This window comes from Cicer arietinum, chromosome 3 (genome assembly GCF_000331145.2).
Source record: "Cicer arietinum cultivar CDC Frontier isolate Library 1 chromosome 3, Cicar.CDCFrontier_v2.0, whole genome shotgun sequence".
NCBI lineage: Eukaryota > Viridiplantae > Streptophyta > Magnoliopsida > Fabales > Fabaceae > Cicer > Cicer arietinum.
Genome location: NC_021162.2, coordinates 52,011,338 through 52,032,790, shown reverse-complemented (window position 1 = coordinate 52,032,790; position 21,453 = coordinate 52,011,338). Strand labels below are relative to the sequence as shown.

The following is a 21,453-nucleotide window of genomic DNA, read 5'->3' as shown; positions in this document are numbered from 1 at the left end:
TACATCAATAACTAATAAGGGACAATTCTCATTCTTTGATTTATTATTTATCATGAATGAAATGATAAATTGTAACAGTTGTGCTAAAAGAGAAAATATTATATTATAAGCTTTGGGACGGAGGCAAGTATACCAATAATAAGATATGAATTTCCTTAACTCCAAATAAAATATATTTTACATAAAAATGATAATTGCATTACAGATTATGGAATAACTAAGCTGCAGTACTGATGATTTAATACATAATAATACAAAAACTGTTTTATGTGCTAGTAGTATATATATTATTGCATACTAAACTCAAAGACCTCTGAATCCTTTTTGCTTTCAATCTAGATCTCTGAATTCTTTCGGTATAAAGGCTGAATAAAAAAAAAAAGAATATATAGGAGATATTAGTACATAAAATGATATATTTATTTCCACAACTTTACAGAGTTGTCACGACTGGCAGATGCAACCATTCCAGTGACAGGTGACTGAGCCAAAGCAGAAATCACATTCTCGTGTGCAGGAATTGTCATGCTTTTGTTCTCAGCCATGTTCCACAGCTCTATGGACTGCACACCACCAGAAAGAAAGAAAAAGAAACAGTAAATTAGAAACCAATGAAAATTGTGATGCTTGTTAGATTCCAAGACAAACATATTTGTCATAATACATGAAAAGGGTAATAATGTTTAACAAAAAACATTCTACACTCTCTTAAATGAGTTATAAACAAAAATTGATTAAATTACGCATATTAAAAACTAAGTCAATTGACTAAATTATTTTTTATGACTAATAAATTTGGTCATTGAAAATATAAAAAATTAAATTAAATCAATTGTTGACAAACATGTGTCTCAATTCATAATGCTTCTAGATCCATGTTAAATGAAAGTGATAGAACTCAAAATTTTAATGGAAGAAAAATGTATATTATTTCTTAAAATTCAGAGTTGTATCTCTTACAAGGACGAGATTAGAAAAGGATGCAGAAAGAAAAACTAAACCAGAGTTCTAACAACTCCTAAATCAGAGCAAAACTGCTCCTAACCAGAGAAAGAATTCCCCTAATTATTTCTTTGAATATTTTCTGAATACCTTCTCCTCTTCCTCTTCCCTCATTCTTATAACATAAAATAAGAGACGTTATTAACTAACTTTTATTCCTTCCATTCATCCTTCTTGAAACTAAATGTCTTTCCCACTTCCCCTTCCCTCATTCCTTTAATGGAATATTAGTAGAATAAGATACATTATTAACTAGCTTTTATTCCCTCCATCCATCATTCTAGAAACTAAATGTGCGTGAGGTGTGTGACTTGGGTGAGTGGGGCCCACTCTTTGGGCCCTCATTCCTCTTAATTTGCAGTATTCTATTAGAAAGCAAAGGTAAAAACACCAATTTTGATTAATATTAGTAGTTAAATCAAATACTCATTAACTTACCAAGCCAACAAATTGTGAAGTTAAAATTAGAATAAATAGAACCCAATTGTACAGTTATATCCCACCAATATGGATTCCAGTTGGTTATTTCCATTAATTATGAATGTTAAGTACTAAAGTGCCAAAAAAAAAATGTTCCAATGGATGAGTAGACATATAAAAAATGATAAGATTAATAACCAATCTATTTGGGGTAGGATAGAAACTTGTTTAAGGTGGTTTTCTCATGTATGTAGTGATTTGATTAAAATTGAAAATTTGGTTTTTGATAGAGCCCAAAGGGGGTAATAAGGATGAAATGTTTATCGGGGGGAAAGGATCTTTTCAGTTATGCTGTGTTAGAGTGAACCGATGCTGGGTGTGGTTGCGGTTGCAGTTGCGTTCTAGACGTTTAGTTTTGAATCCGCCTGTTTATGACAGAAAAGAGTGAATAAATTAAAACACTTACCGAAAACCCTCCAACTACTAACAAAGTTGAATAGCTTGGATGAAAAACACTGGAATAGAACTGGTTCCCAGTTGAGTTGAGCTCCTGAACGCATTCTCCGGAGGTCAAATTCCAGATCTTCACCGAATTTGGACTAACAGATGCCAACATATCTCCAGTAGTATCCCAGCAAATATAGTTCACCGGTTCAGGATGACCCTACAAAGACAAATGATTTAACAACAAAAGCCACAAAGATGCAAACCAAAATAGAATATTCAACATAAAAGTTGGATACAAGGACGTCATGAAAAATGGAAATAGGCAGAAAGAAAATGGAACAAATTCCATCCGAAGTTTAGGACAAGAAACTTTAATAACATGAGTAACAGACAATGAATATATGACGAAAGCATTTCAAATTTCTCTAGCTTCATATGCATAATATATATACTTTGATATTTGTTTATCTGAAATCTTGTTATACTATTATTATCTTATTATAAGGAAGTATGCAATAGATTTTACCTGGAGTGAGTAAATTTGTCTGTCAGTTTCGACATCGAAAATAGAAACTACTTTATCAGAAGCTGCTGCGAGTAACTGTCCCATTCTAGGCTGAAACCTCACTTTTGAACTTCCTCCCTGTACCAATCATTTGTGATGAATATCAAGGACAAATAAAATTGTCGAAAAAGGACATGACAGAATGCATTTGTTTGACCAACCTTAGATACACGGGTACAAGAGGATGAAGTAATGTTCCAATACCGAATCTCATTTTCACTATCGCAGAAGCAGAAAATATCAGTCTTCTTAGGGTGGAAATCAAGGGACATAATAGCTGAACTGTGCCCACTATACTCTTGAACACAATAAGTTGGCTGCAATGTAAGAAAGAGAAAAACATAGTAAATTGTATAATGTATTAATATAATTGCAAACACGGCTGGAAGAAGCTATAGAATCTAGGTTGCATATTTTAAACTGAGAAATGTGTAATGTTACATTGGCTGCGTCCCATAACCGCACAGATTTGTCACATGAGGCTGTCGCCAACTGAGATGAATTTGGTCTAAAACGAACATCTGAAATAACTAATTTGTGTTCTTCAGGAGTGTACTCTTTGACTAAAGTGTCCATGTTCCACAGAATAACCTGATACATACCCCGACCAAAAAGTAACATATGCAAGGATTAGAATTTATAAATTGAAGGAAATTTTGCTTACAGTAGTTATTTAGAAAATTAAAATTAAGATTAAAGATCAATGTGTCGACCACACGAACAAAATAAACATCATTATGTGCATAATTAAATCAATCATGATTATTCTAATATCTTTATAAGGCTTGTTTGTTTATGTAAGTTATTTGGGTAACAGAAGCAAAAACTTCAGAAAAAACTATTTTAGTGCTTTTCTAGAAGTTAAAAATAGTAGCTTCTGAAACGTTGCTTTAAGAAAACGTGTCATTGATTCATTTGTTTTAAGCATACACAACAAGGCCCATAATTTATGACAGAGTAGTAAATGTTACCAAAGGTTTAGTAGAAAATGTTACCAAAACGATTGGGATCAAAATATACCAATTCAAAACAAAGAGAAAGGCATTACAGAGTGGAAAATTCTTTAAAAGCTACTTTTCAGATAAAAAGTACAAAAAGTTATAATGTGAACCACCAGTGTTCCTTTAATTGAATATGACACGTATCTTCAATTGACAAGCGAATTACCTGCTTGTCGTCCCCTGCACTGGCAAGCAACTTTCCATCTGAAGAGAAGTGACAGCAAGTAACTGCGTTCCTTGTTCTAATGAAACTAAATTCAGCAAAGGTGAAACCTGAAATAAAAGTGTGGTTAATAATACTTTCCATACAGAGAAGAAAGACACGCACATATAGCTTACCTTTTGAAGACTCTTTTTGTTGCTCAGCCGGACTTTGTTTGATTGCTCCATAGAGATTGCCACCATCTCCATCATTTGATAGAAACGATTCGACATTATCATCTAAAGCGCCAACATCTCCAAATCGTTCCATGTCATCCTGGTTTATGAAACGATAGTGTCAGAAACACGATAATTTATTTAACTTGTAAAATCACATCACAACAAGCACAGTTACTCATATGTTTGCATCAAGATTAATGATAAGGAATAGAGGATTGTTCATTTAATTATATCCGAATTGAACATATAGACAGGTCAGAAAGCTACAAGTACAAAATATGAAAAGTATGACATACAAGTCAAAAATCATGATAGGTGTTCTACAAATTAAAGCAAATCAAATGTTCATGCAATGTCATTTATATGATCACACAGAAACACGCAAACTAAAATTATTAACAAAAATTACCAGTAAATTTGAAGATGATGCAAGGCCTCCTGTTGCCTCTGTACCATACATCATCATGCTCTTTTGCACACTGTTAACATGCTGCATGCTGCTTGCAGTATTTAATCCATCACCAGGTGTGTGTGTTGATGGCGGTGAATTAGGTGTAGGACCAGCTGTGTTTCCAGTACCAGTGCTATTGGCAGCTCCAGAAGAAGAAGGTTGCTTTCGTTTTCTGTTACTCTGATGACAAAGCAGAGATAACATTGTTAATTATAAGGTTGGTTTGGTCATTAGGATAGGGGCGTTGAAAAGTGGAGTGATAAGGAGGAACAGGGTTCAAGTCCCATCTCCAACATAACACTAACTTATAATACAAACATTTGTCAATTAAAAAAGTTAATTAGCTCTGAAACAAATTTGGGGAGGGAGAGAATAATAATTAATAAAATAGAATTGATGCAAATGAATTTAATAGGAGCAGCAGCAGCATATAATGAATGTACTAAGGTCGCATACATATACATAAACATAAACATAATCATGTCTCAGATGCCTCCTCTCTTTCATTCTGCAACCATATAAGAGGAAAAAAAAAGTAAAACAATAGGATGAACACTTGGCTATTTTAAAATTTAGGTTGGGCCTAATTCAACTCTAAAAATCGGCTTGTAATAAGAATGAAGTCGCTAACTTATAAACATTTTTTCAAGTCATATCGCATTCAATGTGGGACTTTCAACACACCCCGTTCACAATCAAGATTGGATATTTGGAGCATATACTGGAAGACCCAATAATGGGTGGCCCAACAAATCCAGAATAAACTTTAATACCGTCTTAGAATTTGGATTGAGTCTAACTCAACCCTACAAAATGGATTTGTAAGGAGATTGATGTCACCAAGAATAAATACGTTTTCAGGTCATATCGCATCCAAAGTAAAGCTCTCAAGGTTACCATGTTCATCTGGTTACCATCCATACAAAGAAAAAGGGAAAGAAGGAAAAAAGACAGCGACGTGAAGTACAACCTGCTGCATTTGCTGCTGCTGCAATTGCTCCTGCTGCTGAGATAGTGAATGTTGTGACTGGGTCATCTTCATCTGTATGACACCAATTCAAGATTTAAAAAAATCAAAATTGACTTCCAAGATCATAATCTGTTGCAATTTGTATTATAAAAAAAAGGAAAGAACATGAACATAAACATTTATCATCTTAGAATCAATATATACGTCTTACTTATCACATACTATCCAGCACATTTTTCTTTGCTTTTTTATTCAATTAGTAAGAAGAACAGCATGTCCAGACTACTAAAGAGATGCATCTTTCTGAATCAACAGAAAGCATGAAGGAAATAAGATATTACTATTAGCATATTAGGACCCCATGGTGAGAGAAAAGTTTCCTATTGCTCATGTATATAAGAAGTCAACCAATTACATTATTTTGTAGTAAGTAGTTGACAGTATAGGGTGAATAATTCCTAAAGCTAGTTCATATTCTCATTTTTTTAGAGATTAGGAAATACATTCATACTCTTAGACAAATACTAGAGAAAACATTGATTATGTTGGAAATAGTTATTAATATGTCATTGGAAATTATGAGGGTTAATGTATCATTGGAAATATTACAGTCATGGGAAGTAGTTCTTTTTTTATTGACGTTATTTTTGTAAATCTAATATACATTTTTCTTTTATGCATATATCAAGGATGCTTAGTGCTCTCACTCAAGCAATTCAACGAACTTCTGCTAAATTTGTATGTCTATTTTTAAAGTTTCATAAGTGATTGCATATATCGTAGAGTGCAGCCTGTGCAAAAGCACGAGCATATGGAGAGTGAACAAATTGTTCATTCATTGAGAAAAAAAGCAGCCACATAACTGATTATGTCAATTGTATTACCCACACATTCTTATATATATGTAGATGATGGCCAGTGAATTTAAAGATATTATGAATGTTAAGTGTTAACCAAGCATTGATCTTGATAATTGGTATCCATTTAATATTTTAAGAGCCAGTCGAACCTTAGGTGAACCTTGGGAGCAAATAGATCCATCATTCCTGTTAGACTGACCATCCTTTGCATTTAAGCTACCTCGGGGAAGACCAGAAAGTCTACGTGGATCCATATCACCATAATTAGAATTTCCAAGGTTGTTTTGTGCCTGAGCCTGTGCCAAGACCTGTTGTTGTTGTGATGCCAAAAGAAATTGGTTTTGGGCTGTTGAATTAGGCTTCTGAACTTGTACACCCAAACCAGGTCTAAGTTGATCAATTCCCTGTAAAAATTGGGATATGTCTAATTACGCTCTCAAAATGTTTAACAGACTTTAGAGAAACAATGAAGATAACATTCAACTCACGGTTAGAGGCCATCCCTTCAATGGAAGACTTGTAACTCCTTGGTTTAATCCTGAAGGATAATTAAATAAACAATCAGAAAAATTGATCCACCGTAATTGATATTATTATCCGCTAAATTTCAAAGACATGAGGAATATCTCTGCAACAGATCACCTGCACCACCTAACCCAGATTTTGATTGTAAAATTGCTTGTCGATAAACTGATGTATCCATAGGCAAACTCTTTGGACTGGCGCCAATGTTAACTTCTCCTTTGATGTCCTGTATACTCAATTTATCAAGTTCCTTATCATAATAGTAGAGGTGAAAATAGAGAGAATTCAAAATAATTGTTTTTTAAAAAGTGCAATATCTAAGTTAGCGTATAGTTAAAGTAGTTACAGTGGTTAAAGAAGACCGTGCCTGAATTTGCTGCAGTGCATTGGGCATATTCCCCGAGTTACCATGAACTAATTGACTAAGACAGAAAATAACTCAAATTATTACATCCATAGATCAAGTTAATAAATAGTAATACTGTTTTCACCCTTGGTAACTATAATCTATCAAGCTAAGAAAATTTAGTTACCCTTGATGGCTTGTTGCGGATTTGAGAAGAGCCATCCTATTTGCATCAATAAGAGTTGGAGATGCATCCGAATCCATTGAATGAGGGTGTTTCATTCGCTCTTCATACATTTTCATGGCCAACACACTTGCTGGTGGCTGCCCCAACATACCTTCAGAGTTCATAGCGTTTAAGGAACCACCCAGCGTGGGATGATTAGAATCTCTTCGCTGTAACTGTGCATTGCGCTGCTGCATTAGTTGTAAGTGCTGCATTTGAAGTTGTTCTCTGGCCTTTGTTTGCTGGGCTCACCAACATGCCAATCCATATATATAAGATTCAGTTTGCTACCAAACAATATTTAAAGCCGCTTTGGAGGTAAAGATTTGAAAAAGAACGAAAATAACAGTTTTTATGTGGTCCAGAAGTATACTTCCCAACAAAAACACAGTTTTTTTCTATCCAGAAGTATACTTGTGGTTTTCAAAACAGTGAGGAGTGAAAAAAGAAGGTTTCATATTTATAAGATCTAAATGCGGCTCAATGCATGAAGTTCCGGCCAAACGGGGTCTCAAGAGGTTAGATGTACGCAGCCTTACCCCAAGAAGCGGAGAGGCTGTTTTCAAGATTTGAAACTGTAACCTCCACTCACAAGGCAACAATAACCTTACCATTGCGCCAAGGCTCACCCTCCAATATTTAAAACAACTAAGGGAAAAAAACACAGGTGTTGCATGATAAAATCACCTCAATGTAAGCTGCGGCAGACTCCGAATGTTTCTCATTTGTCCTCGATATGAATATATCCCAAAATACAGACCACCACTCAAAAAGAAATCCTCCAGGTGCATCAATTGCTATCAAAAACAAAAAATACAACTCAGTATACACTCAATTGTGCTCCTGTCTTCGGCGAATAATTTAAACTTTGAGCTATGAATTTCAAATAAAACAAAATTAAATAGAAAGAAGCACAATCCCAGTGAATAAGTTAAACCAATTCTCTGCATCTTTTACAAAACAAAACAATACTCCTAAACCAATGAACTAGACTGGTAATTTTTTTTATTTTTTTCAGAACAGCATATGTTACTAATTAGTACTATTAATATTAAAGCTTAATTGCAGTTTTGGTCCCTCTATTTTTACCAATTCAGGAAATTGGTCCCTCTATTTAAAAGTTGACAGTTTTGAACTAAAAAATGACAATACGTGAGATACAATTCCATGATATAGAACCATTTAGATGCATTAATTAAATTACAAATATGAAAAATTTATGAAGTTGAAAGTTAAGTTTTTACGGTGTTTTATTCCGATTTTATGATGTTAATCATTCTAAATCATAGTATGATACGACACGTTATTTGAAGCATGTTACGTCGTCATTTTTTAGTTAAAAATTCAGAGGGAGACCCAAAATTGTCGACTTTTAAAATAGGAGGGTCAATTTCATGGTAAAAATAGGGACACTAAAACTGCAATTAAGGCTAATATTAATATTGTTAATATTATGATGAGGGTGGGAATCTAACTCTTGACCTCTTTTATCACTTCACTCCCTCACTTCAGCCATCAGACCGACCTTATTAATCATTACTAGACTAGTAATACACCAATGATAAAAAGGCATTTTAATCTAATTCTTTGCAAGTTACAACACACCATAGAAAAGAATGATCAGCAATCTTAATTCTTAGTTTCTTACCTACTGGATCAGTGGAAACTTTTCCTTCTGTCATAAAAGTTTTCGCGGCGCCGTGTAACTTTCTTTTCAGAAAATAATCATGAATATAAACATCAAGCCTGAACATCAACATGACACGGGATCAAAATCAAATAATCCATGAACAAATACAGGAAATGAAACAGATTCTAAAGTACGAAAAATGCCATGCATTTAACAATTGACATACATTTTATCAGCTTCCCAATTACTTTGAGCCTGACCCAAAGTTGGCTTCATATTGACAAACCTAGCTTCTAAGAAACTTGTAGTATTCTCTGCAAAAATAAAATAAAACTTAGTATTCCGAAACCTTTATTAAACATGAAAATCACCATAATAAAAGTAATTACACTCCATACAATTTCCTCTAGCATTTTCAATTAAACCTTTTTTAAAGACAAAATAATTGGCAACTTAAACCTCCAAATTCTGTTTCTTAACCTTCTGATTCCCTTAATTCTAAGAATCAGGATACAACAAAGAGAGGGAAAAAAAATAATCAAACTAAACAAAAATTCATAATTGTACAAAAAAAAAAGAGAAACTAAACAAGCCCTTTGGATCAAAGCTTAAAACACCACCTCAAGAGACACCCACCACATAAAAACCCAACAGAAAGAAAGAAAACCCAAAATTAAGCAAAATCAAGGAGCAGGGTTGAACCGAATTGAAAGAGAAGAAATAAAAACGAAACCTTTTAGTTTTGTTGTGAATTATGAGCGAGTAATGAAGTAGAAGACGGAGAGAGTGAAAGTTGTGAGAGTGTGTATGAAAATCTGGAAATTGAGTCTATGGGGAAAAAGAGTTTTGAGTGTGAGTGAAGTGCAACAAACGAAGTCGCGTTATAAGTTTCAGAAAAAGTGAACAGCTGGAGAGAGAATCCATAGGAAAACAAAGATACTTAAAAGACAGATAACAATCACATGTAACTGTTTTGCTATTTACACTCCCTATTTATCCTATTAAACCGTCTTGCTTCATTTTTTTAGTTAAATTCATTTTTTAATTGCTTTAAATTTTTTCTTTATCAAAGCCTCTTTCCTTTTGAAAGTTAAGTAGAGTAATTATAAAATAAAATATAAATCAAATAAATTGGCTTTTTTATGTTTTCAAAATATATAATGGAAATAAATTTATCAAACAAATTTTTTCATTTCCCTTCTCCAAAACATTTTTTGAAATTGATATTACCCAACAATTTTTTCTTATTAACTTTTTTAACAAATAGTTAGATTTGATTTTGAAAGTAGAATTTAAAAACTAAATAATAAAAAATCATTCAAATGCGTTGTAAATTTTACATTTTGAGATGGTGATACACTTTATTATCTTAATATAGAGTCAAAATCTTTTGTTAGACATCATTATAAATTCTCCATTGTAGACTTTTACATTAACAACTATGTATTCATAAAAGTCAAATAATTGTTGAAATGCTACAACATGCAGCTGTGACGAATTCATAAAAAATATATAATCAAAGTCTTATATTTTTTATAATCACACAATTTTCAAGGTAAATTGATCTTAAATTGACCAACTACTATTGACACCTGCACTAAATTTCTGTACTTTTATGTATTTTGTTACCAATTTTAATGAGTTAATTAAGATTACTAATGCATAATTAATATTTTTTATTAATATATACATAAAGGGATTAAGAGGTCCCATCATCCACTCCAAATTACAAAAATAAAATAATATGCATCAACAAGTTCGTTTCTTTGAGATGTTACTTTTCTTTGTAAAAAAGATGGTAGATAACACCTCCATCGTTTTATATAAATATCTTCTTTTTTCTTATTAAAAAAATTTATAGAATAGTTCATAAAATAATTTTTTTATATTTGAATATTAAATTTTACTTATATTTTAAGATAAATTAGTAGTATTAATAAGTGGTATATGTGAAAATAAATAAATATATCTAATAAATTAACAAATACTTATATTTAAAGATGATTTTTTTTTCGATATTTATAATTAAAGACACGTGTAGTAGTATTTTTTTTTAAATCAGTGTGTATTATGAATATTTGAAATATTTAGTAGATCTTTACAATTTTCACGAGGAAAAACATTAATCCTTGGTGTTAATAAAACTTTGTAAGGTTAGTGGAATGTTAATGATATATTATAGTTAGATCACTCAAATATTTGTAAGTCATTAAATTTCTGTGCTACAAATAACACTTATAACAATGTAAACTACCTTAAAAAAAATAGAATATAATATTTTCTTGTCATCTTTTCTTCGTTCTTTTGTTATAGTTTTGAGATGTTTTTCTAACAAAATAGGGATAATTAAAAAAATCTTGAAAAAATTACACCAAATTTTTTTTTTTGAAAAATGGTTATAATGATGTTTCAAAAGTTTTACTCTTTGCACCACTTTTTCTTTTCCTTTTGTGTCAGACCCAATTCTCACTTCTTCAACACAATACATAATTCCCCTTTTCAGTCACCCTCAACTAACTACGACCACCGCAACGCCGCCACCCTTCCTCCGTCAGTTGTTGCATGACCGCCACACACCCCTAATTAAACTTTGGACCACAAAAAAGCTGCGTGCTAAACCATTACCATCACAATTTCAAAGGTTCTATAGTCGCACTTTCAAATTCTCATGCTATTCACTCTCCACACACCACCCACCATATCATGGAACCTTCTCAAAACCCACCACACAACAAAACAATCAACACCCACTAATCAAAATCTTATTTTTAGAAGAGTGAAAGCTTTTTCTGATGGTGGGGTTCAGAAAGATTCCCAACCGATTCGACTTCCTTTTGTGGTTAAGAGTCCTACCAAAGTGTCTAGATTCTTCTGGAATGGTAGCTGCTTGCAGTTGGTAACTGTTGATGGTGGTGGTGCTTCTTCTGATGATGATGGATTGTTTAGGGTGTTTGGTTCTGTTGTTAGGGATTTCTTCATTCCAAGACAGGTTACTGGGAATTACATGGATTATGTGAAGTGGAAGCTGCTTCATCGTGTTTTCAGCTCTGCACTTCAAGTTCTTGCCACTCAGGTTCTTTGCTGATTGTTGGTTTTTTTGTTTGTTTACAAGCTAGTGTTTTTGTGTAATAGTTTATTGGATTTAATATGTTATTAGTCCATATAAAATTAGACTTTTTAAGTTTAGTAGCTATAAAAAAATTATTCATTTTGAGTCCTATAAAAGCAAAGTATGGACTAAAATTGGACAGAGTTTATGTAGGGACTGGGCTAAACTGGAAAATTTGTGAATGTTATGGAGACTAAAAACATATTTAACCCGATTTGTTTTGTTTCATGTTACATTAGTGAATTGGTTTGCTTTTCAAAATTGATGGTCCATTTGCTGCTTGAATTTGTGTGGGCAAATTCAAATTGTGTTTATCAGTCAATGGTCATGTCACATGTGTTGTGCACATCATCACAAAAGTGAGAGACAGAGAGAGAAATTGGTGTATGTCCTGTTATGTGATGGATTTGTTTGTTTTTGAAAATTGATTGGTCCTGATGCACGAGTTCGTGTGGGAAAATTCAAACTTGGTTTATCAGCCTTTTGCTATGTTCAGTGCATATCATGATAGGGGAGGGATGGGATTGTTTTGTGTCATGTTATGTGATGGATTCGTTTGCTTTTGCAAATTGATAGTCCCTGATGCATCAATTCAAGTAGAAAGATTCAAACTTCATTTTAAAAATCTGTTGCCATGTGTTGTACTTGTCATCAGGAGGGAAGAGGAAGCGAGAAAGCTAAGGTCCATATTGGAGATTATATTTTAGCCTGTGAGAGCTTCTCAATAAAAATAAAACATGGGTTTTCACTTACAAAACAGTCCTTATAAGCTTATATATGTTTTTACTTCTGAAAATTTGAGAGGCAATGACTAACTCCAACTTATACGAGAAGCTGCTATTTTTAACAACTCATGATTATTGTAAGAAGATTTTAATATTTCTTTTTCCATTACTATTATTGCTTCTTTGAAGTTTGTCCAAACTTGATCTAAAGAAGGCTCTTTGTATCCTTATCAGTCATGGATGGATGCATGTGTTGCTCTTTGTATCCACCATGAAGCTACATGAAAGTTCTTTTAGGTCTTGTTGTACTTGTTTATCTTGCATAAGAACTTACCATGTTACAATCAATTAATCTCAGGCAATGTTTACAGCCATAGGAGTCGGATACTCCAGTTCCCTTCCATCAGCTGCTGCCCTTAATTGGGTCTTAAAAGATGGACTTGGACGACTAAGCAGATGCATATACACTGCTAGCCTAGCATCTGCTTTTGATACTAATTTAAAGGTATTTTAACTTTCGTTTTCGAAGCAATCAATTTTCCTGTATCGGCACGTAGCAGTTTCTGCAGGTGCCAACACTAGTTTGGCATTTGATAAAAAAAAGTCACATGAACAACCAAAGTTCAGTGATGTGAACTACATGATGGTTAAAAAAAAACCTAAACTTCATTTGACATGTACTAATCATAAATGAAATCTGATTGATCTTTCTCTTCATTTCTCTCCCTCTCTCTGCGCATGTACTTTCTATAAAAAGAGGGTCAGGTTCGTCACATCTGTTCTTTTTGTTGGAAGCATTGGACTTGAGTTACTTACTCCTGCATTTCCTCGATTCTTCCTGCTGCTTGCAACTATTGCCAATATTGCTAAACAAATAAGCCTGGCGTGCTACTTAGCAACTCGGGTGAGGATCAAACCACAATCATATTAAGTTCTGTGTTACTTTTTTTTTTTCTTTTCAATAAACTTTATTGGGTTAGAGCTATTCATGTGATGATATTATACTTTGAATGAATCTTCTTTTCTGTATATCTTCAATGTAGTGTTTATGTGGCAACAATAGTTCTTAAGATAGTTGTTATGTAAGAATATTAGTTTTATGAAACACATACAGAACACTATGTTCTATAGGTATGCATTGAATTTTTAGGTATTTCCTAATCTTGTACGAAATTGTGTAACAATATGATAGAAAGTATTACCGAGTATAGAGATTTAATGGTAATAATTAACTTTTATTGACGATAGAATAGGATTACACAATGGGTTCTCAAGAAATTCGAGAGTCTTGGGTCTCTCCCTTCCAAGAGTTCGAGAGCTTGGTCTCTCCCAACCAATATCTATTCCCAGTTAATTGCCTTCTCACTTTTCCCATCAGTTTCCCTATTTATTCAATTATTCAATAACTACCAAATAACCTAAACATAACTGCTGCCAAACTGTTGCCTAATAATGTAATATCTGCAGCATAATAAATCTAACACAATGTCGGAGTGAGGGGTTAGAAAGGAAGAATAGCATAGGTGATTGGAAAGTGAAGTGTCTGTTTCTCATTCTAGTGATTTTTTAATTTCTTTTCTTGTGATAGCAACACATGTAAGTCATATCACTATCAGCATATTTGTAATCCATGGATTTTGTTGTTGTGTTACATCAGTGGATCTCACAGTCATTAATATCCCTTCGAAGAATTCGAGAGCTTGGTCTCTCCCAACCAATATCTATTCCCAGTTAATTGCCTTCTCACTTTTCCCATCAGTTTCCCTATTTATTCAATTATTCAATAACTACCAAATAACCTAAACATAACTGCTGCCAAACTGTTGCCTAATAATGTAATATCTGCAGCATAATAAATCTAACACAATGTCGGAGTGAGGGGTTAGAAAGGAAGAATAGCATAGGTGATTGGAAAGTGAAGTGTCTGTTTCTCATTCTAGTGATTTTTTAATTTCTTTTCTTGTGATAGCAACACATGTAAGTCATATCACTATCAGCATATTTGTAATCCATGGATTTTGTTGTTGTGTTACATCAGTGGATCTCACAGTCATTAATATACTTCATACCTGTATCTTGTTTGCCTTCTTTTTGTACCTGCTGACTATCACAAGTTAAATAGATGTAAGTTATTGAATATGTTAATGAGACCTCCTAAGCACTCAATTTTTGCCTTATGTTGAGGCAGCTAGGCTGTTGTTACGATGGTTAGGTAGTTAAGCAGTTACAATTTTAGTTCCCTAATTTGCTTTCTTCACTATAAGAACACACTTTGTTAGGTTCCGGGTTCGAGCCTTAGACCAACAAATGGGCCAAATAGGGAATTGGTCCAATTTGCTTATTGGCAAGTCTGTTGTTAAGAGAGGAAACAAGATTTATATCAAGGAGAGGGGTAGCAAGAGGAGGACATTTAGTACATTTTAGTTAGAAACCTTACGGTTTGGACTGAGAGAGAAATGTCTCTTTGAGGAGCTTTTGCTCCAGGGTTACCTGGGTTTTCTTCTTTAATACATCTATTTTCAAGCAATCATACAATTTCTTTTTCTTTCTAAAATCAGGTTCCTATCACACTCATTCTCTGAGCTCTCTCTAAATGCTCTCTTTCTCTTTCCCACCACAGTTTCAATTTGTATCACATACCAACGTACAATCAATGTCCAATAATGCTTAGAGCACTTTTGAGATTTTGACATGAGGATATTTGATGTGTAATGATTTTGCAGAGACTAACACAATATGCCTCTCTGCTATTGGCTTTCAAATTCAATAGTTTTTTTTTCCATGATTGATGTACTTTTTTCCCATGAATTTTGATATTTTCGTTCTATTTACGCAGTCAGCTGTTCATCAAAGTTTTGCCAAAGCAGACAACCTTGGTGAAATTTCTGCTAAAGCACAGGTTAGCATGAGTGCTTTTGATTTTTATTTAGTTCCTTTCCAATCTGTATATTCGTAGATTGTATTATGAATGTTTAATATATTGCAGATTCAAACAGTATGCTTTGACATCCTTGGTCTCATGCTTGCTGCCCTTGTAAATATGTGGATAGGGAACCATCAAAGGTTGCTATTTTTTTTTTTTTCATCCATGAGGAAATATTAACATTATCTGTTTTGCTGTGGAACTGAGAGCTGATTGTAGTGTATTTACCACCTTAAAAATTTGTGACCTTAACCTTCTAAGTAAAAGGGAAAAAAGCTTTAATTATTGTTACATGTACACTTATTACTTTTATTTTGATGGTGCATAATAGTATTACAGATTTTTCAAGTTTTTATTGCATAAATAAGTTGGCTTGTTTTCTAACTTAAGTTATCTCCTGGTTTGCAAGACCACATGCAGGTCTCCATTTCATTGTTTATCCCTTCTTTGCTTCTATGGACCTTTTCGGGATTTATCAAGGACTAAAGCATGTCCATCTGCAAACGTTGACTAAGGTAGGTTTTCTGACGGCTTTAATTATGAAGTTATGTACGGATTGAAAATTTATTGAATGAAGTTTGAATTAAAAGACAGGTGTGGATAAAAAGACTGACATGCTTCATAATTATTCTAAAAAACCTCCATTTTGTCTTTTATGTTCAAACTGTGTTCATCTTCTTTTCTGTTCAACTAAAGGCTGTGTTCATCGTTTATCCCTTCATTGCCTATTTTGTTATAAAAAACCTAGATTTTGTTTTTCTTTATTTATTTAATACAAAGGTTTGGTTTTATGGCATATAATATGGTTAAAGTATGTGTTTTACTATCTTGTTGGTGTATTATTGTTTTAGGATAGGCTTGAAATCATTCTGAATACTTGGATTGAATGTGGATCTGTGCCCTCCCCGGCAGAGGTGAGCGAGAAAGAAGTAATTAACTTTCTTGGAGTTAAAGGTGATATGCTACCGACTCTTATATTCGTTTTAATACTTTCCATGGTGAGGTTATAATCAACTAATGAGATTTGATTCAGGTAAAAGCTTGTGGCCAATTAGAATTGGATGCATAAATCCCAAGGACCAAATACCCAAGTGGTCAATGAAGACAATACAAAGCATAACTGATGAGGATTATTACTTTGTATGCATGGAGATCTTCAAAGGATTAAAAAGAACTGGGCAGGTAAGCATAATAATGAGAGTATCTTGGTGGACCTATTCCTTCTATAAAGTAGCTCTGGATTCTATTTGTATTTATTTGCTTATTGTTTCTTTTTGTTTGTGGTGATCGTTTATTTGCTTATTGTTTCTTTTTGTTTGTGGTGATCTTGTAGCACCGTATCGTTCTCTCCATCCGTGAAGGAGCCGAAGCAGTGCATATAATTATGGGTTTGCTGCAGGTAATAAGATTATTCTTAATCGTTTTTAAACAACTATTATCAATATTGTGATTAATGCACCATTATCGCTGTTTATTTTGAATCTTCTCATGTTCCTTCGGTCAAATTCATATAGTGTTATCAAATACCGACCATGGTAGATTTTTTTAAAACCGCCATGGCTAATGTGTGAAGGACGGCGGCACCATGGCGTTTAATGGCGGCTAAAAGTGGCAGTTTTTTTGCTTTTTGCTATGGTCTGCCATCTGCTATCGATAACACTGATGCCATATTATGTCAGAAAAATTAGTTACAGCTTTACTAACAGTTATTCCTATAGGGTCTATTAAACTTGAATTTGTATGTTTCTCAAAATCCTCCATTTCCTCTCCTATGATAAGAGAGGGGGACAGTTTTTTACATGAATCAATTGACACCTTAATATTCTATAATGAAACATGTCTAACATTAGAAAATTTAACTCTAAAGCCTTCTTAATGTTTTGACTATAGTTTTTCAATTCTTTTGCCTCTAATTTGTGAACTATCATCTTCCATTCGGTGTATACTACTTACCTGTATTTACGAGTTTTCCTCACAAAAGCCCGGATATCCATTTACTTTGGGAGAAAAAAGCCTTTGGCCTTAAACCTTTTTTGGTCTTAACCCTCGGGTTTTCATGTGAAAGGGCTCTTAGTAATTCACAGTTTGACCAAGACCCTAACTGGAACAATTATTGATCAGGCGTTACTTACCTCCTTACTGAAATTTGGCTCGAAACCTTATTTACTTATTCTAATGATCTTTTGATATGACATTTCTCTTTGAAAAATATATTCAATTTGTAGGCTTGCTACATCAGAAGGACACTTGTGAACAGAAGTAAGTTGGACAGTATAGGGGAAAACAATGCATCAAACTCAGCACTTGAAGATTGGTCTGCAATTGTTGAGGATGGAAAGAGGTCTGCAGAAAGGGATGTAACTAATTTGATTGAACAAATGGTGGGAATGGGTTGGGTGGTGAAGAACATTTTATTGTCAAAGCAAGAGCAGGCTAGATACAGTTTTGTGTGTGATTAGGGAGATGGTTTTCAAATTTTGGTTGGCTCCTTAATATCATGGGAGTGTTTGGGGTTTACTATTCATTTTAAAATTAACCTTTAGGTCATTGGTTTTACTTAAGAAGGAAAAAAATAAGATGCTAATTGTTAATAAAAAAAATGTAAAAAAATGTATCTTAACATATTAATTATTTGTCATGTATTTTACCACATCCAAACTGATTCACTTTACTTTACGTGAGAATGTATTTTCCAAAATAATATATAGCTAAATAGTCCACCCTATTTGTCTGTGTGTGTTATCTCAGAAATGCTTATTCCATGTGTGTTTGGTTCTGCATTTTGAAAAAAATAATTTTTATTATACTAACTTGATTTTGAAAAATATAATTTTTATTAAAAATTAGTTGAATGTAAATTAATTTGAACGAAAATGTTTTACTATGGAATAGCTTTGTGGAATGGTATTTGAACGAAAATGTAGACTCCTGATTAGTAGTAGTAGTATAAAATTGGCGGTAACATAGGTCTATCAATGGGACCATCTTTGAGTTGGGCCCAACAATTGTGATTAACATTATTAACTTGGGGTCCACGACAAATATTTTTCTTCACATCTGCTGGGAGAGATTCCCAGGGAAGATTTGATGGTAAATCATGTGATAGAGATCCTTTATTATATAAAGTTAGATAAGGGTATAATATAATAATAAGAGATAAATAGTATTATATTTTGTGTTTGACACAAACGATAATTAATAAAATAATAATATTTTATTTTATCATCTATTTGGTATATATATTATCATAATATGATATAATATATTATATTATATTTACATAACAATTACCGTTGTGAATATTTATATATTAATTTTTTAAAATTAAGGTTATTATATTTTAAATATCATAAATTAATAAAAAAATATAAAAAAATAAATAAGTAGTGAAATAATTTTAGATTTAAAACTATCTATTGACACTACTAAATAAATAAATTAATTTAAAAAAAATCACGATTAATCAAATAATTTTATTTTATTTGTTAAAATGTAAATAAAGACATAATATATATTATATGTAAATGATAAAAATATCTTTGTATAATTTATTTACAAGGATATTTTTATTTTAAAATTATCTTTTTTGAAATAAATTATCTTTATTTTAAAATTTCAATTAATTTTTTTATTTTAATAATTTTGAATATTAATTTATTAAATTATGTAAAAAGACGAAACTATTCTTGTGATTAAATCATAAACATTTTTTTAAACTAATTATTAATATTTCATTTTTAAGTTTAATATCAAATTTTATTAATTATTTTTATATTTTAGATTATATTTTATAAATTATTTTTATATTTATATTTTATTTTATTTTATTATATTTCAATTTTATATTTTAAATTATATTTTATAAAGGTGATTGAGTAAATATTATTCTTATTCTATCCTATTTATTTTTTAATCCAACTCATATTTATGATAGAAATTTTAATTAGATATACATGATAAAATATAATTTTGAATTAATTTATTATATTCAGTTGATTCATTAAATACTAAATTCAAACAAGATATAATAATTTATTCATATCTTATGTTTTATCCTGTTCATCAAAGAAACACTTAATCTCCTCAGTTTGTCAGAGAAGACAACATCAATTTGTAATGTGACAACAGGTACATGCACTGACTTTATGAAAAATTTAGTTGATTTATTTTTGAAAAAAAGAAGACTTCGTTGCTATAATTTTAGTGTATAAATATTTATTTAATGTTATAATTTTTGGCTATGTGTCTTTAAATTATTATAAATCCAAAAATTATAACAAGACACAAATTAGACTGAGCTACTCGACAAGTTTAAAGCTTAAAATATCCTTTAAAAATGCAAAATATAATAACATAAAAATTATGGTTTCACATAAAATAAATCAAAAAATTATGGATTACACTTATACCACAAACAAGATTTAATGTAGACATTATTTATAATTTTTAAAATATACAATCAAGTTAAGTTTCAAATTTTAATAGTTTATCAAAATTATTTTAATGTATACCTTTTAAATTGTAAGAAAACATAAAAATATAGTTTGAATTTGAACTATAAATAAAAGACTAAAAACCTTGTTCTTTACTATATCAATATAAAGCTAACATATAGCTATAATTAATAAGTAAATATATAAAGTAATTAATAATTGTTAGAACATATGAATTTGAGATAATTGAGTTAGGAGAGTTAAGAATGGAATGAAAAAAATGAATTGAAAGCATCAACTTTTATGTTTACTTGTTGCACAAGAAACAACATTTATACTAGTCATTTTTACAAAGACTTGCTACAGTACATTGATAACTAACTTCTAACTCCTAATTTTCTTAACAACATTTAACCATTTTCTAACATTCTCTAACTGTTTTATGAATTCTACTTTTAACACTCTCTCTAATTCAAAATAGCTAAGGATGTTACACCAAGCTTCTCATTTCTTGAAACTTCAACCTCTTTAATGGCTTTGTAAGGACATCAGTCTTTTGTTTACTTGTGTTGCAATGCTCCAGCTTTAGTTTGCCTTTGATCACTTGGTCTCTTAAGAAGTAAAATCTGTTTTCAAAGTATTTGCTTCTTTCATGAGCAATTGGGTGATTTGCTAAGTCTATTGTTGATTTGTTGTCAATCATTATCTTCAACGGTCTTGCATCCCTTAGTCCCATCTCAGCCATTAGTTCTGCCAGCCATAAAGCTTGACAAGCTCCCATTGATGCAGCCGTATACTCAACTTCACATGTAGATAGAGCTATTATGCTTTGCTTCTTTGAACACCATGAAATTGATGTTTTATTCATCATGAATACATAACATGCGGTGCTCTTCCTATCATCCTTGTCTCCATACCAATCAACATCAGTATATCCAATTAATTCAACTTCACTTTCATTTGAACTTCTAGGATATAGCAGACCAAATTCACTAGTTTTATTTTATATATCTCAGTATCTTCTTTGCTGCCAAGCAGTGAGGTGCTCTAGGTTTCTCCATATATCTACTAATCAATCCAAAACTATAAGTTATGTCAGGTATTGTATTGCACAAATATCTCAATGATCCTACCATTTGCTTGAATATTGTGGGATCAACCAACTCTTCATCTCCTTCTTTTGATAGTGCCAACTGTGCTTCTGAAGGAATGCGCGTGCCATTACAGTCTTGCATGTTAAACCTTTTCAATACATGAGTGACATACTTCTTTTGGTGCATGAATACTCAAATTCTTTATGATGACAAATTATATTCCAAGGAAGTAGGACAATATTCCCAAATCTGTCATTTCAAACTCTTCTTTTATTCTAGCATTGATCTGGTCTATTTTTGTTTCATCACAACCTGTTACCAACAAGTCATCAACATAGAGACATA

The 21,453-nt window shown here is 32.0% G+C and overlaps 2 protein-coding genes across 5 annotated transcripts; one reads left to right on the top strand and one right to left on the bottom strand.

Moving 5' to 3' along the window:
* Positions 1-128: 128 nt before the first annotated feature.
* Positions 129-9,763, bottom strand: LOC101490884 (transcriptional corepressor LEUNIG_HOMOLOG-like). 2 transcript variants are annotated; one of them, XM_004492249.3, is made up of 18 exons: positions 9,558-9,763; positions 9,051-9,138; positions 8,843-8,940; positions 7,882-7,991; positions 7,156-7,436; positions 6,969-7,044; positions 6,740-6,848; positions 6,586-6,635; positions 6,247-6,501; positions 5,238-5,309; positions 4,226-4,447; positions 3,775-3,913; positions 3,602-3,708; positions 2,876-3,025; positions 2,596-2,751; positions 2,396-2,512; positions 1,889-2,086; positions 129-563 (listed from the first exon to the last, which is right to left on the bottom strand). In XM_004492249.3, exons 2-18 carry the CDS (start codon positions 9,098-9,100, stop codon positions 420-422), a joined length of 2,334 nt encoding a protein of 777 aa, XP_004492306.1. In that variant the 5' UTR covers positions 9,101-9,138; positions 9,558-9,763; the 3' UTR covers positions 129-419. The 2 variants fall into 2 exon arrangements, with proteins under 2 accessions (XP_004492306.1, XP_012568979.1); XM_012713525.3 differs by having other exon boundaries at positions 6,990-7,044.
* Positions 9,764-11,246: 1,483 nt separating this feature from the next.
* Positions 11,247-18,233, top strand: LOC101491637 (protein root UVB sensitive 4). 3 transcript variants are annotated; one of them, XM_073366705.1, is made up of 11 exons: positions 11,661-11,897; positions 12,589-12,795; positions 13,017-13,163; positions 13,416-13,562; positions 15,495-15,557; positions 15,645-15,721; positions 15,991-16,096; positions 16,433-16,535; positions 16,615-16,763; positions 16,915-16,980; positions 17,807-18,233. In XM_073366705.1, exons 2-11 carry the CDS (start codon positions 12,787-12,789, stop codon positions 18,038-18,040), a joined length of 1,101 nt encoding a protein of 366 aa, XP_073222806.1. In that variant the 5' UTR covers positions 11,661-11,897; positions 12,589-12,786; the 3' UTR covers positions 18,041-18,233. The 3 variants fall into 3 exon arrangements, with proteins under 3 accessions (XP_004492307.1, XP_073222806.1, XP_027188796.1); XM_027332995.2 differs by having other exon boundaries at positions 11,757-11,897; positions 13,030-13,163; XM_004492250.4 differs by lacking the exon at positions 12,589-12,795 and having other exon boundaries at positions 11,247-11,897.
* The last annotated feature ends 3,220 nt before the right edge of the window (positions 18,234-21,453 follow it).